The sequence below is a fragment of the Halyomorpha halys genome, unplaced genomic scaffold, assembly GCF_000696795.3.
Source record: "Halyomorpha halys isolate HHAL.00 unplaced genomic scaffold, Hhal_1.1 Scaffold29.1, whole genome shotgun sequence".
NCBI classification, from domain to species: domain Eukaryota; kingdom Metazoa; phylum Arthropoda; class Insecta; order Hemiptera; family Pentatomidae; genus Halyomorpha; species Halyomorpha halys.
Genome location: NW_027115892.1, coordinates 101704 through 115341, shown reverse-complemented (window position 1 = coordinate 115341; position 13638 = coordinate 101704). Strand labels below are relative to the sequence as shown.

Below are 13638 nucleotides of genomic sequence, written 5' to 3'. Positions count from 1 at the left end.
TATATATATATATGTGTGTGTGTGTATATATATTTTTTTTCATTACTAATTTCAAACTAACAAAATTAAAAGTATTTAAGAGGAAGTAATTTTGTAAATTCGGCATTTAAGTCCTGCCAAACTATTTCAGTGTGGATAATACCTAATTGATATTAAAGACCATTTAATTTTACATCGATATGCCAAGTTTTATTGAAATCGTTAGAGCAATTTTCAAGAAAATTTATTAAATGTGAAAAATGGATTATTTATTATAAGTGGCACTTTAAGTTAGTCAATTTTATCGAAAACGTTCATGTCACATTTCAGGTACATGCTTGCCTTAAATATGTAATGTCAGTAACACACTCACACAGAGAATTTTGCGAGTCTTAGTTATTTGAACTTAAGGAACCTCAAAACGTGTATTTCTGTCAAAAAATCAAAGTGAAAATTTTTCATGATCGCAATACTTCCCCTTACGATATGTAGCACGTGTAGATAAATAAAAGTAAAAATAAAGCATATTAAAATTGTTTTTAATATATTGCTCTGAAATGATTAAACTTGTTCGAGGTACTACATTCTATGGTTTAAAGTCAATTGAGTGGCTCTTAAAAGGACATTAAAAGAAAAGAAAAAAAAAGAAAGCTTGCCGGATCATTTTTCTGCAATCATTACAAGTGTTTAAGTAATAATCTTCCAATGTCAATAAAATACTTTATTGAAAAACATGCTCTAAACCAAGTCTTAACTTATCAGTACAATATCCTAAAAACAAAAACATTGTAAAAATTTTCTACAGCAAAAAAAAAGGTAGCTGTAAAAAGGAGTTAGATCAAAAAAGCTGCCCTACCAGAATAGGAGCACCTTCACACCTGTATACTTTCAGCTGAGGTATGACTAATTTGAAAAAATATTTACAAGGAGTTGTTTTTTTGGGAAGATATTACTTCTTTTTGCATTTTTTTGTTTAAATTCATGGAAATTCCTTAATATTCTATCTATGCGTAGTGCTACAGCCCAATTTGGACCTTGGCCTCCTCAATGAGCCTTCGCCATGTAGCTTAGTTAATATTAATGGTTTTGAACATTTGTTTAGCCTCCAACTTGTCTCAATGGCAAAATTATTGTTATTAAATTACAAGTGAGGGATGTGGTTCTCAATGATGTTTTTCTTCACTGAATAAAAATAGCATACATAGTATTTATTTATTCCACCTCATTTAAGTATAAATCAACGGAACAGATCAAAGCAGTAGCTGCACAAACTTAATTAAATACAATGATGATACAGATAGAAATAACACCCTATATAAAAAATAACCTTTGAAATAATCTAGAAATAGATGTTGACTCTCTTTTCTTAAAGACATTTTCATTAAGCAGGGTCAAAATGACAACACTTCTGTTTAATTGGTTATCAGGTTTTAAAATAAACTTACTTCACATAAATGAGTTTAACATCTTCTTATAAAAAAATTAACTTCTCACATTTATTAAAAAGTTGGTAAAATAAACTTGTCTTGACAGCCTTGGAGTGACCATGACAATTACAGACTCCCATAAAGTTTTTTTTTGTCTTAAGATTGTCACAGGAATCAAAATTGCCATAAAATATGCAAACTATTATCAAACACTAAGAAACACGCACCTATGTAAAATTTTATTATAATAGGTTTGTAAATAAAATTTTATCGAGAAAAATGTGTAAAAAAAAAGATTTTTTATTTCAACATTTTTTCAAGAGTTCTAATTGGTACCAATGATACATAAGGCACTGAAACAGTGCAAAATACCTATACAAGGGCTGTCGAAAAAGTAACAGACATTTTCAAATAAACAATTCACAAATTGAAAAACTCCAAAGTTTATTATATACATCTGAAAAGTACAATCTTAAGCTATTTTTCCACATAATCGCCATTCAAATTGAGACATTTATCATAACCATGGCACAATTCTTTCAATACCCTCTCTGTAGGTACTGGTTTACACCAGCATGCAGTTCGGTGTCAGCATCAAGGCGTTGTTTATCGGTATATAAGGTGGTAATCACTCGGCGCCAAATCCGGGCTGTATGGTGAATGGTCAAACACCTCCCATTCAAGAATGCCCAGGTACGATTGGCCATCTGGACATGCATTGTAGTGAAAAAACAACACCTTGGTGCTAAGTTTTCTCCGACGCTTATTATGTATGGAGTGCACCATAACTTTCTTAGTGTTTCACAATACCTTTCTGAGTTGAGTGTTGCTCCACATTCCAGAAAATCAACGAGAAGTTCTCCCTTGGAGTCCCAAAACACAGTAGCCATGACCTTTCTTGCTGACATCGTTTGCAAACACTTTCGTGGTTTCTTGGGAGAATGTGTGTGCGCCCATTCCAATGACTGCTGTTTTGTTTCACAGTTGACATGCTTCACCCAAGTCTTAATGACCAATGCTCCTCGTCGTAAACACTGGTACGGCCATTTTTAAAATCATTGCACCATTGCCTCACTCATTATCCCCTGCCTGAAAACATAACAAAGCTGATGATAAATTTCAATTGGCCTGTTGTTTCGAGCCAACAAAAACCGAATCACAGATAGCAAGTAGCGGGACTTTCTATTATAGAGCACATTTTGACGGCTCACAGAGAGCAAAGTGAGGAATACACAGTCCTCACGCTATAACAGCTGGATGCATACTGAATGTAGGAACATTGGGACACCAAGATGGTGGCTCTACCCTCACCCATTGCCACGATAGGCCTAAACATGTGTTACTTTCTGGACAGCCCTCGTAAATAAAGATTTCTGAGTAATTTGGTTCAGCTGTTAGCCCATTAGATGCCAACAAGGACAAGAATCTGACTGGGAAAAATGGAATTTTTAAAGTGTTGTACCTCGGTTCACATGTTCGATTGCAATGATTTTTTAACTTTTTCTCAAATTCCACAAGGTTAATCTTTGTAAGTTTTTAAGTTTTGTTTTTGTTAGTGTTCCTAGACATGTAAAATACTGGCAACCTGCTCGATCATCTCCTTTGTATCCTATTCTTAGTATGTATATAAAAATTGTTTATTTATTTCATATATTCCATTTTAAATGCCATATCTGACCCACTCCCTTCTTTATGAAATCCTTTTTTAGTTTCCTTTCAACCTATGATGGGCGGATATTAAAAGTTTTAAAAAAAAAATTCCCAGTTTAGGGATTATTTCCCTTTCACTTTCTAAATTGGTTAAGTCCTGAAAAGAAAACATGAGTAGCAAAATATCTTTTGGGTCTCCATCACATTCAGTATTTTCAATAAGTGTTTCAATTATATATTGGTATAATTTATTACAATATCTGCATGTATTAAATTGATAATTCTACATTATATTATAATGGAAGTTCTTTTGTTATACTTCTTGTTTAAATTTTTTAGGTTGTTGAAGGAAAATTACCTATCAACCATCAAATAATATACCAGCTGCAGGACATTTTTAACCTCCTTCCTGACATGAACCATGGGAACTTTGTCGATTCATTGTACATTAAAACAAATGATCAGATGCTTGTCGTTTACCTCGCTGCCCTTGTAAGAGCAATCGTTGCTTTGCATAATCTGATAAATAACAAACTCAGTAATCGTGATGCTGAGAAAAAAGAAAGCACCAAAAAAGAGGAAAAGCCTAAAGAAGAAGAAAACGTCAAAAAAGAATTGAAGGCTAAGTAAATGATACCAGTTCAGCCTTCTGATTGAACAGATGTTATTTATTGTAAGATTTAATTATAATCTTTTATACATATGTGTAAATTAATAGTATATACATTATTTTCAACCAATCCGTTTTACAATTTGTAAAGAAAATAAAAGGGAACAAAAATTATGTTTAAATATTTAACTATTTATAGATTTTTCTTTTTAATACAGTTGAACAATTTAGTTGAAAATTGTAATATACAAAAAATTAATTTTTAATAAAAAGCCATCTGATTTCTTAATTTTAATATAGCAGGATTTTCACTTTTCCACTTCTTTGAAAATAACCATCTGTTCTTACTAAAGTCAAATGATACATAAAAGAATTCATTGAATTCTTATTTTGAGCATATGGTTTAAACTGCATTAGTGTTGAGGAATGATCTAGTTAAATTTTAGAAATTGATCTGCCTCTTAACTAGTGGTTCCCAAACTGCGCACCCTATGTGAATGTCACTTCCTCAAAATACTAATAAAATATTCTAGCATTTACCTTGCACTGTCTTTCTTTTTTTCCTTCATACTGCAGTTCCAAGGAAAATTGTGCCATAAATTTTTTTAGCTCAGCTAGGGTATGGTATTGTGAAATATTTTTAGCCTGACAAGGGTGCTGCAATGAAAAATGTTTGGGAACCACTGCTGTAAGCCATTTGGTAATTGCTACGTAAGCCTTAGACTTTGTAAGTCATACAAAGTATTGTTAATCGCAGAGCTACTTAAGGTAATCGTTTATTTTCTGAACAAAAGTATATTTGCTATTTTGTAATTTACTTTTCCTTACATTACCTTTGGGCAAGAATTAGTTTCATCCATAAAAGTAAGAATAGTTATAGAAGTTGAAAAATAAGTGTAAGCAGGTTAGATATAACATGCTTGTTTTATTGTCGATACTTGGTTTTAAAACCTACTGTTGAACCCCAATTGGGTGGTTCTCAAGATTAACTGGATTTAGAATCATGACAGAAAAATTCAATAAATTCATTATTAATAGTATTAATTGATTATAATTTATATAATAATTAAATAATAAAATTTGTATCTAGTTAAAAAAAAAACTGAAAGGTTGGCTAGATTCAGCATTTACTGTATCATCATAAATAAATTATTCCTACTAAAATTAAAATGTTTCTAACATAATAAAGAAAAAGTTATTTTGATTATAGTGAATCGTAACCTGTGACCTTGATGTTGACTTTTGTTATTATTTTGATTTAAATCATTAGGCGTACTCAGCAATAGCTTCTACAAGCACATTGTACAGCTCATTTTTAGTCAGATTGAACCAGTGTAATAGATGCAGTCCCTGTTTTATGATCGATAGTTACAGCCCTTGATTAAAAAATTTAATTTCTTTATTGAACAAAGCCATTAATAATCAATTATAATGAAAATATAATTTTTAAAATTTAGTCCACATTTTTTTTTCTCAAGTCCTCCATTCCAGCAAGTCGATTCCCTGTAGATTTACAGGAGCTGGGCCTTCAAATTGTCATATGTCTGTTTAAGGTCAGTGATAAGGTCTTGGATGTTAAATCAGTACTCTCTTGATCTGTATTTAGGATCAGTAGTTGAAATTTTATAGCACTATATGTGACCTTAGAAGTTGAAAATATGACCTCACAGGTGCCGAACCTAAGTACAGGGTTCTTCCTACAAAACCGTGGTGTCTGTGATAAGGGGCCTTGATATGCATCAATCTCCTGAGGGTCCTTTCTCTGAATATTCTCCAGTTATCTCTCTTGTTATTATAGTAAGCCTTTCTTAGGATCGTGTTGGGGTCACCATTTGCTGAGGCTTATAGTCATTGCAATGGTTCTCCAACCTGATTGCTATTCCACAGGAGGCCCTTGATAAAGCGTATTCAGGAATTTTCTTAGAAAATAAGTAAGGATCTACTGTCAGGGGATAAGCCCTGGACAAGGTAGTGGGGAGGATCAGTAGGCTAGCAGATAGGTTAACAATTCTAGTTGTCGGGATGAGCCTGAGGGACTAGAGTTGTGAAGGGACAGGATTCAGCTGTAACTGGGATAAGCCACAGGGACTAGGATTATTAATAGGGTAGGTAATAGTTCTAGTTGCTGGGATGAGCCAGCCAGACTAAGATTGTTGGACTATTAAATTAAATGGATATAAATGTCAAGTTTTGGGTAAACATGTAAAAAAACTCTGATATAAAGCAGTAAATTAAAGGTTATCACAGAGGACTACCTGGAGGAGAGTTATGTTACTCCTGTAAGGACCTTGGAGGAAGGTTAGGATGGCTGATCCTGCTGGTGGGAGATTAACTACTATTGGGACTAGTGCCTTTACCCAGAACAGAGAGGTGGTCATTTTTAATAATTTTAAAGTTAGTTCAGTGTGAAATTTTAGTCACTTTCTCTTATTGTTATTTAAAAATTCTCCTTGCAAAATTTCATAATACCAGTGATTTGACGGACAGATATAATTAACAATAATGGTATTTATGTTAATGAATTTCTTATTCTCGTACATTAGGGGATTAATTAGAAGGTTTATAAACAAAGACAATATATGGAAATAAGCATTGGGACCCTATAGTAAAGATTGTTATAGGATATTGAAACTACTTTGTAGTGGGCCGGATATGTCGCTAGAACGGGTAATGACTCATCCATGAAGAACTATTTGAAGGGGGTTTGTTGAAAGAAAAAGAGAGGACTCTGGACGGCCAAGACTCAGATGGGCAGACAAGACTGAAGCTGATGCACAAACATTCGTGGGAACAAGAGCTTAGGGGACAGATAGAAATAGAGGTGTTGTCTTGATGAGGCGAAGACCCATCTGGGTTGTAATGATTATTTTATATTTTCATTGCAGATGGATTACACAACTGTGGTCTTTAACAAATTAAAATGAAGGTGGTTCAGTTTAGTGAAAAATTCAGATTACTGACTAGGATAAAAAAACAAAACAAAAAAAAACTAAATTAGTGAATAAACAATAAATCAAAAAAAGAAAATAGTAACAATCATTAATCAGAAATTAAATATTTAATTATTTTCTCAAGAACTAGCCTAGAATTTTCTTTTGTTTGCAAATGCTTTTTTAAGGGATCTGACTGCATTCTAAACTAATTTTTTTAATATATTATAATAAAACATTAGGTCTTTTATAATACATTCAGGTTTATTGAATCTTCACAAATTTTCAAAATTTTCTTGGAGTGGTTCAGATAACAGAAAGGTTAGGATTAGCGAGAGTCTGCAGTACTTATCGTAGGTTAGAAGTACTAACTACTACATCAGTGGACAATGGTTTACTGTTGGGTAGTTTTTGGAGGATTTTACATAATTAAGTTTTAATAAATATTATTAACAAAAATAATAAAATTGTATTTATTAAAAACTATATGCAGTCACATAATACGCTTCTGATTAAAATAATTTAAAGAACTTCAAACATTCCTTTTAACTAATGTTTCCGTCACCTTCAATTTATCTCAGTAAATGAGTTAAAATCAAATCCTGAGTCATTTCCCCAAACATCATGTTCTTCGTTTTTCACAGCATGTTTCATTGGATGAGTGGTATGTTCCTCTGTAACAAACAAATCAGAATTCATTGATATAAAAAAAAAAATGCTGGTCCAATGAGGTTATAATTATCAAGCTTAACTAGTTCAGAAGTTTCATGTCATCACTGACAATGAAACCTTCCTCAAACAATCCAAATCTATATCAGTCTTAATTCAATCTTTTTACCTTTGTCTAAAGACATTGGTTCAACATTTTTTTTAATAAGTTGTTCCATTGCCAAGAGATTTGCACATCTTTTTCAATGGCTATGATGCTATTTATTATTTCTGGTATACCAGAGGCTATTTTATTTATGACAGTAAAAATGTTTAAAACAAATACATTTTATAAAACTTTATCATTATGAAGTAATAAAAACGAACTTCCTTCACTATTTTATTTAAGACTGTTCTAATAATTGGAATTATAACCATAAATTATCAACAGCATTTCATACATGTTATAATAAAAATCCCAAAATAACTTTCTTGAAGATTTTACCCACTAATAGACTATTTGATTCTCAAATCTTGATATAACTTTATATCATTAACTTTTATAATCTTGATGTAATTCTGATCTCTATAAATAAATTTTTCAACAAAATAAACTCCTTTTGCCTTAGCATTTGATTGAACAACACAACAAAGAAATCTGAAACATTTGTAACATTAGGCTGTAATTAGAAAATTATTAATTTATGAGTTTTTACATAAAAATATACTATATTTTGCATAATCAGGATTACTCGCTGCCAATGAGGTTCACTACTTCAGTCATTTATCAACCAGTGAAATTCAATGCCTTGACTATCTAAAATTCAGACTTCAGTGAGTTTGTTTGTTAATGACATTAAGATTGTATTCAATTATTAAATGTTCTAATTCAATGATTGCATACAAAAAATAAAACTCAAAAACGGATATCTATTTACTTTACCAGTCCACTGGAAATTTTACAATTAATGTAATTAAAGAAATTTTGAAATCAACCTTACAGCTTGGAGTTTTCAATCTGCATTCCATATTACTGGTCATCAAAACATAGTATTGTTCTATACTGTGGGATAAAGGGACTGCACTATATTCTATTAAGTACTGTTCGGGGAGAAAGATGCAGCTAATTTGTTCCTTCTGAACCCTATAATTTATCTTTATGTAATGAATTTAATAAGTTTTGTCACAATTGTTCAGATTTAGGTTTTCTCGGTGTCCATCAGAACTGTCTGTGATATCATCTGAATCATTGGTTAGTTTGTGAAGGTCAAAAGGGATGATATATAAATAAATAATGAATCGTAATGAAATATAAAAAAATTGACTTGCTTCATGTGAATATTATGCATGCTGTGATTTATAGACCATAAAGTATCAGTCTCCAATATTATCAAAAATTATTATCTGTGGTTGTTATGAAGAAATTATTAACTATCATCATAGCAGTAAAAAAGAAAGCATTCATTTTCTTCTTTAGTTGATTATATAATTTTTTCATGTTCAACATATATACACTCTGAGTAATGAAAGTTGGTAAATTATTACTAAAAATACTTTAGAGCAGTGGTTCCTTTCCTAAGGGAAAAGTTTGTTTGAAATTCAACATTCAAGCCCAGTCAGTTTATTTAAATGAGGATAAGACCCAGCTGTTATTAACCATTTAATTATAAATTGATATGAGTTTTAAAATCATTACAGCCGTTTTTGGGCAAATAGTAAAAAAAAATAAACTTAAATTGATAATATAAAATGGCACTTTTGGTAATATGATTTTAGTGCTATTACATTCCACTTACATGATTTCAGTTTCGTACAACTTTTTGTTCCTGTGCTAGGAATGTTAAATGTTCACATACATCAAAGTGAAGTAATGTATCAATATCAAAATCAAAGTAATTTTTCAAGATTTAATTACAACATTCATTCAACATCATTTCATTTAAATTTTTTTGTACCATGACCATATATAAAAAATTTATGATAATTTTGAAAATGGAGATTACAATGTATATATAAGAACTTTCATTACCTTTTATTTCAGTCTTTACTTTTTTATTATTTAAGACCATTTGACTTTCATCAAAATAATGGTTAGGATGATTTATGATGACTTTATCTACACCATGCATTTTCTGGAAATATATTCCACAAGCTATCTGATAATGCCCTCTTCGAACAAAGTCTAATACTTCTTGGGAATCTAAAATTTATCAAATTATATTAAAATATTTTGTGGAAGATCATTGATTGACCGTGTGTAATTAATAAAAGAGAGATGGTCCGGATGCAGTTGAAGTAACTTAAATAGTATACAAACTATCTATTTAATAAATACACACAAATAAACGCTTGGCTTCATTAGAAAAGCTACAAAAATTAATGCAACAAGGTAAGAGAATAAGAAAACATGAAATCAAAGTAAATTAATATTTGGCTAAAAATGATGTAAAATGTGTGAAATTTTTTTTAAAAAAATGAAATTTAATTTACTTTGTTCATTTTTATTTTTCAATTTTCACATATTTTACATCATTTTTAGCCAAACCTTAATTAACCATGTTCTCTTACTTTAATAAATTAATTTAGTTGCTTATCTTTTTTTTAGCCCTGTAAAGTTGGGCGAAACGTTGGATCATAATAAATAGTTTATTTGCTATTTGAGTTATTTTGACAACACCCGAATGATCTTCCTATTATAGGATATTTTAAATCAAAAATTAATATACCTACCTATAGACGAGAGTCCATTTTGAACAAGAGTTTTTTTCAAATTACCCTGATCTTGGTGTTTAAATGGACAACCATGAGCTTCACCAGGACCAACACTACAACTGATAATTTTCAAACAGCTTTGTGGAGAATAGTTAGCCATTTTACCAACTTTTCCATAACTATGCCTCACATTATAGGCATAACTTTTATCGAACTAAAGCAACAATAAGAATAAATAACTGATTTCTACAGTACAACTGAATTGAAGTGTATTATTGTTATAAATACCTTTTCAGGGTCTACTTTTTTGGTAAATTCAGACTTCCAGAATCGTAATGCGTCTTCTAAAGTAACACCAATACCTTTTATAAACAATATGTACTGCAATCGGGCAAAATGCTTTAAATGATGTTCTTTACGCAACCTTTGATGAAGTTGTTGCATGCATAGTGGAAATGATATTTTTGATAACTGAAAACCATTAACAGGATTGAAAAGCATAGTTGCAAAGTTGAGATACACTGTATATCATATGAATTTAATGAAGATTGTTATTACTGTATCCAAGTTGTTGATATCAACTTTCCCATTATTAGCTGGAGTGTAATCAACATCTCTTTCACGTTTTGCAGCGCCTTTTACTAAAGAAAAAATCCGTGTATCTTCAGCTATATCATCAATTCTTCTAGCTGCAAACTACAGAATGATAAAATAAACTTTAGAGTTCCAGTAGAATTTAATTTCTCACTAAATTAAATGAATAATTGTGTATAAGATACATTTATAACTCATCTCCACTTGCGAAGATCGAATTAATTTAACATAATCTATAGTGAAAGTCAATTAACTAATTTACATGGAAAAAATAGCATAATAAAATGTCAAAAAAGCAAGAACATAGTTTAGCTTCATTGAAGGATATGATTCTTCCACAAATAAAAAACAATAGTGAGAAACTATAGGCCTCCAGGAAAAATTTAAGTGGTTTATTTAATAGAAATTTAATTAGAAATAAAAATTTAATAGGTGGACTTACTGATAAGCTTTTAGAAAGTGAGGATCTATAGGAGGATGCAATCACAGAAGACATATCATCACTGACAATATATGCCATTCCTTTTGATAAATATACTTTCCTCGCTCTTACTAAATCGGAGACTGTAACAAATGGCACTTTATAATAATCTGTACTTGTTTGAATCATTCCATAGGAATTCTTCGAAAGTTCTAGTTTTTCTGTTTCTTCCAACTAAAAAATTAGACAGAATACAATTATATTTCAAAACAATAGGTAATTAATAAACAAAACCATAACTAACTTATTTAAAATAAATTATATAAAAATTTTAAAGAGAAATCAAATCGAGACCTAGAACATTGTATTGGATGTATTTATAAACTTTAATTTAAAACCATTTTCAATCAACCATAGATAATTGTAGCAGATAAAACTCTGAATATTTTAAAGGAATCTAATCTTGAGACTAAGAAGAGCCTCCCTGATGCCAACATATATTATTGTGGTCTCCTCCAAGACTGTAGGTTCTTCTGTAAGAAAATCAAGTTGATACTTTATAATATTTTGTCAGGGATGTACTACTATATCCTTAACATACTTTGACTTTCTCCAAACATGACACAAAGAAACTAATGATCTTTGATCGAAAAATTCTGTCACATTATTGGATAAGTTTGAAATGTAGATGGATAGAGGATAAAGAAGGCCAAGCAATACATGACATTTATGGCTAACAGAGTATAACGGTTTGTCAAGTTAGAGAGGATTGTTTATGCTGAATCAAGAACCAAGAAGGTAATTGAGGAAGTCTTGCATCAAACCAGAAGAGATGGAAGATTCAAGCTGAGGTGGGCCAATGGTGTGGCAGCAGACACTCAAAGCCTAATTGTGATTAGGCATTGAAAGGTGGTCGCACAAGGAAGAGCTGAAGGACAGCAGCTCTTCGAGAAGGCCAAGACCCCTCTAGGCTGTAGCACCACATAGAAAGATCATTTAGGAATCACAGCTTAAATGAATGAAATATTTCTAAAACTTCAAATAAATTATAGCAATAAATAAAAAAATTTTGTCACCTACCACTTCATAATTAAAATTATTGATTTTTAAGAATTGTTGTTTTTCATATTGGTTGAGATAAGACCATTTGAATTTGAACAAGTCCATTTCTCGTGCTATGAACCATCTTCTTTTGTCTTCTGTGTCACAATATGCCAATCTTAACATGAAGTGTGATATATGATCTTGTTTTCTGGTAGCATATAACTCTTCATCATTACTGAAGGATGTATTAGTAATCTACAAATATGGTACGAATTCATTAAAAAATACATACAAGAAATATGATAGTAAACAATTTATTTATTACAGTAAACAATTTACTTACTAGTTTCCTAAAGTTCCTTAAATCTTGTTTTCTAAGCTCACTGAAAACTGTTTGGCGCCATTCATCACCCTTAAGCCCACGGTTTAAAACTTCATCCATAGTCTGAAGTACTTCAAAAAGAAAAACAAATAACTCAAAAGAAACTGATGAAGATACAACAAATAGAGCTGAAATACTAACTAGCTAATCTTTGAGATGTACATTCTTCTAACTCTTTTAATGAAATTTCAAAGTTTGGTGGAGTGGTGTACAACTGCAAATTATGTGGATACAAATCTTCCAAAGCCCCATACAATGGTTGAATCACACTTCTTCTAATAGAACGTTTAAAATCCATATTCGTTTTTTATCTACTAGCTTCAATATTGACATGAAGAAATGACACGAGACCGATACTACAAAATTCACACATTTAATAAAATATCAATCAATTCCCACACATCACCTGGCCTATCCATTTTTGTTAAATAAAGAGCCGCCAACTATTTTACAATAGCAATAATATTCCCGCCAATAATAGATATCGATTTTTGAAACCATAGAGAAAGATGTTTAGAAGATGGTCAGGGGAGGTGCGATCAGCAAATAAACAAAAAAATATTTATTCCTGCCAACGTTTCGACCTGAATTTCAGGTCTTCATCAGGAAGTAAAGGCAAAGGTTCTGGCAACACTAGAGTTTAGCTTATTTGTTGACCAAACCATCCCCCTAACCATCTTCTCCACGTATTTATCTTCTTCCAACTTCATGGATGCTTCGAAAACAAGTGTTCCCTCCCCTTTTCCACTACTATCTCAGCTGTGTCTCCATTTTTAGATGACATCATATCAAACCAGATTAGTTTACCTTTTAATTAAATTTTATACTTAATTTCTTATATTAAATAACACAAATGTTTCTTTTTTTTATTAGAATCCTTAAATCACATATAGGAGCTACTAGAACTCAAAGAATTTTTAATTTCTACGACTTCATAAGTTACAAAAATTTTTGGGAATTTTTTTTTCGTTTTTTGGGAGTTCTGTTGAGAGTTCTGTTGGCTCCCCAAGAGTTCTAAAAATTATCCTTATTAAATAAATCCGTAATGTTGCCAGGAAAATAGATATACGGTGTTAAAGTTTCACAAAATACGTATTTTACGCGCGGGCATTTGACCGGTATTGTTGGTGTTTTAAACATCAGAACTATTCCTATAAATAATCGAGAACTCTAGAACTCTTATGGATACTACTAGAACTCATAAAAAAATTGAATTTTTTCAATTCAGGTTAAAAATTCGC

General features: G+C 31.0%; 2 protein-coding genes across 2 annotated transcripts in view; one reads left to right on the top strand and one right to left on the bottom strand.

The window, feature by feature from the left end:
- Rpn8 (regulatory particle non-ATPase 8) overlaps positions 1-4205 on the top strand; it is a 6387-nt gene extending 2182 nt beyond the window's left edge. The window contains exon 5 of the mRNA XM_014426570.3: positions 3396-4205. Coding sequence (XP_014282056.1) covers positions 3396-3686 — 291 coding nt within the window. The 3' untranslated portion in view covers positions 3687-4205. The remainder of the gene's footprint in view (positions 1-3395) is intronic.
- A 2613-nt stretch (positions 4206-6818) lies between these two features.
- Positions 6819-12864, bottom strand: LOC106684536 (DNA primase large subunit). The gene is made up of 9 exons (XM_014426672.3): positions 12539-12864; positions 12359-12468; positions 12052-12270; positions 10993-11205; positions 10515-10652; positions 10245-10427; positions 9975-10170; positions 9274-9444; positions 6819-7270 (listed from the first exon to the last, which is right to left on the bottom strand). The coding sequence occupies exons 1-9, from the start codon at positions 12693-12695 to the stop codon at positions 7164-7166; spliced, it is 1494 nt and encodes a 497-aa protein (XP_014282158.1). The 5' UTR covers positions 12696-12864; the 3' UTR covers positions 6819-7163.
- Between the last annotated feature and the right edge of the window lie 774 nt (positions 12865-13638).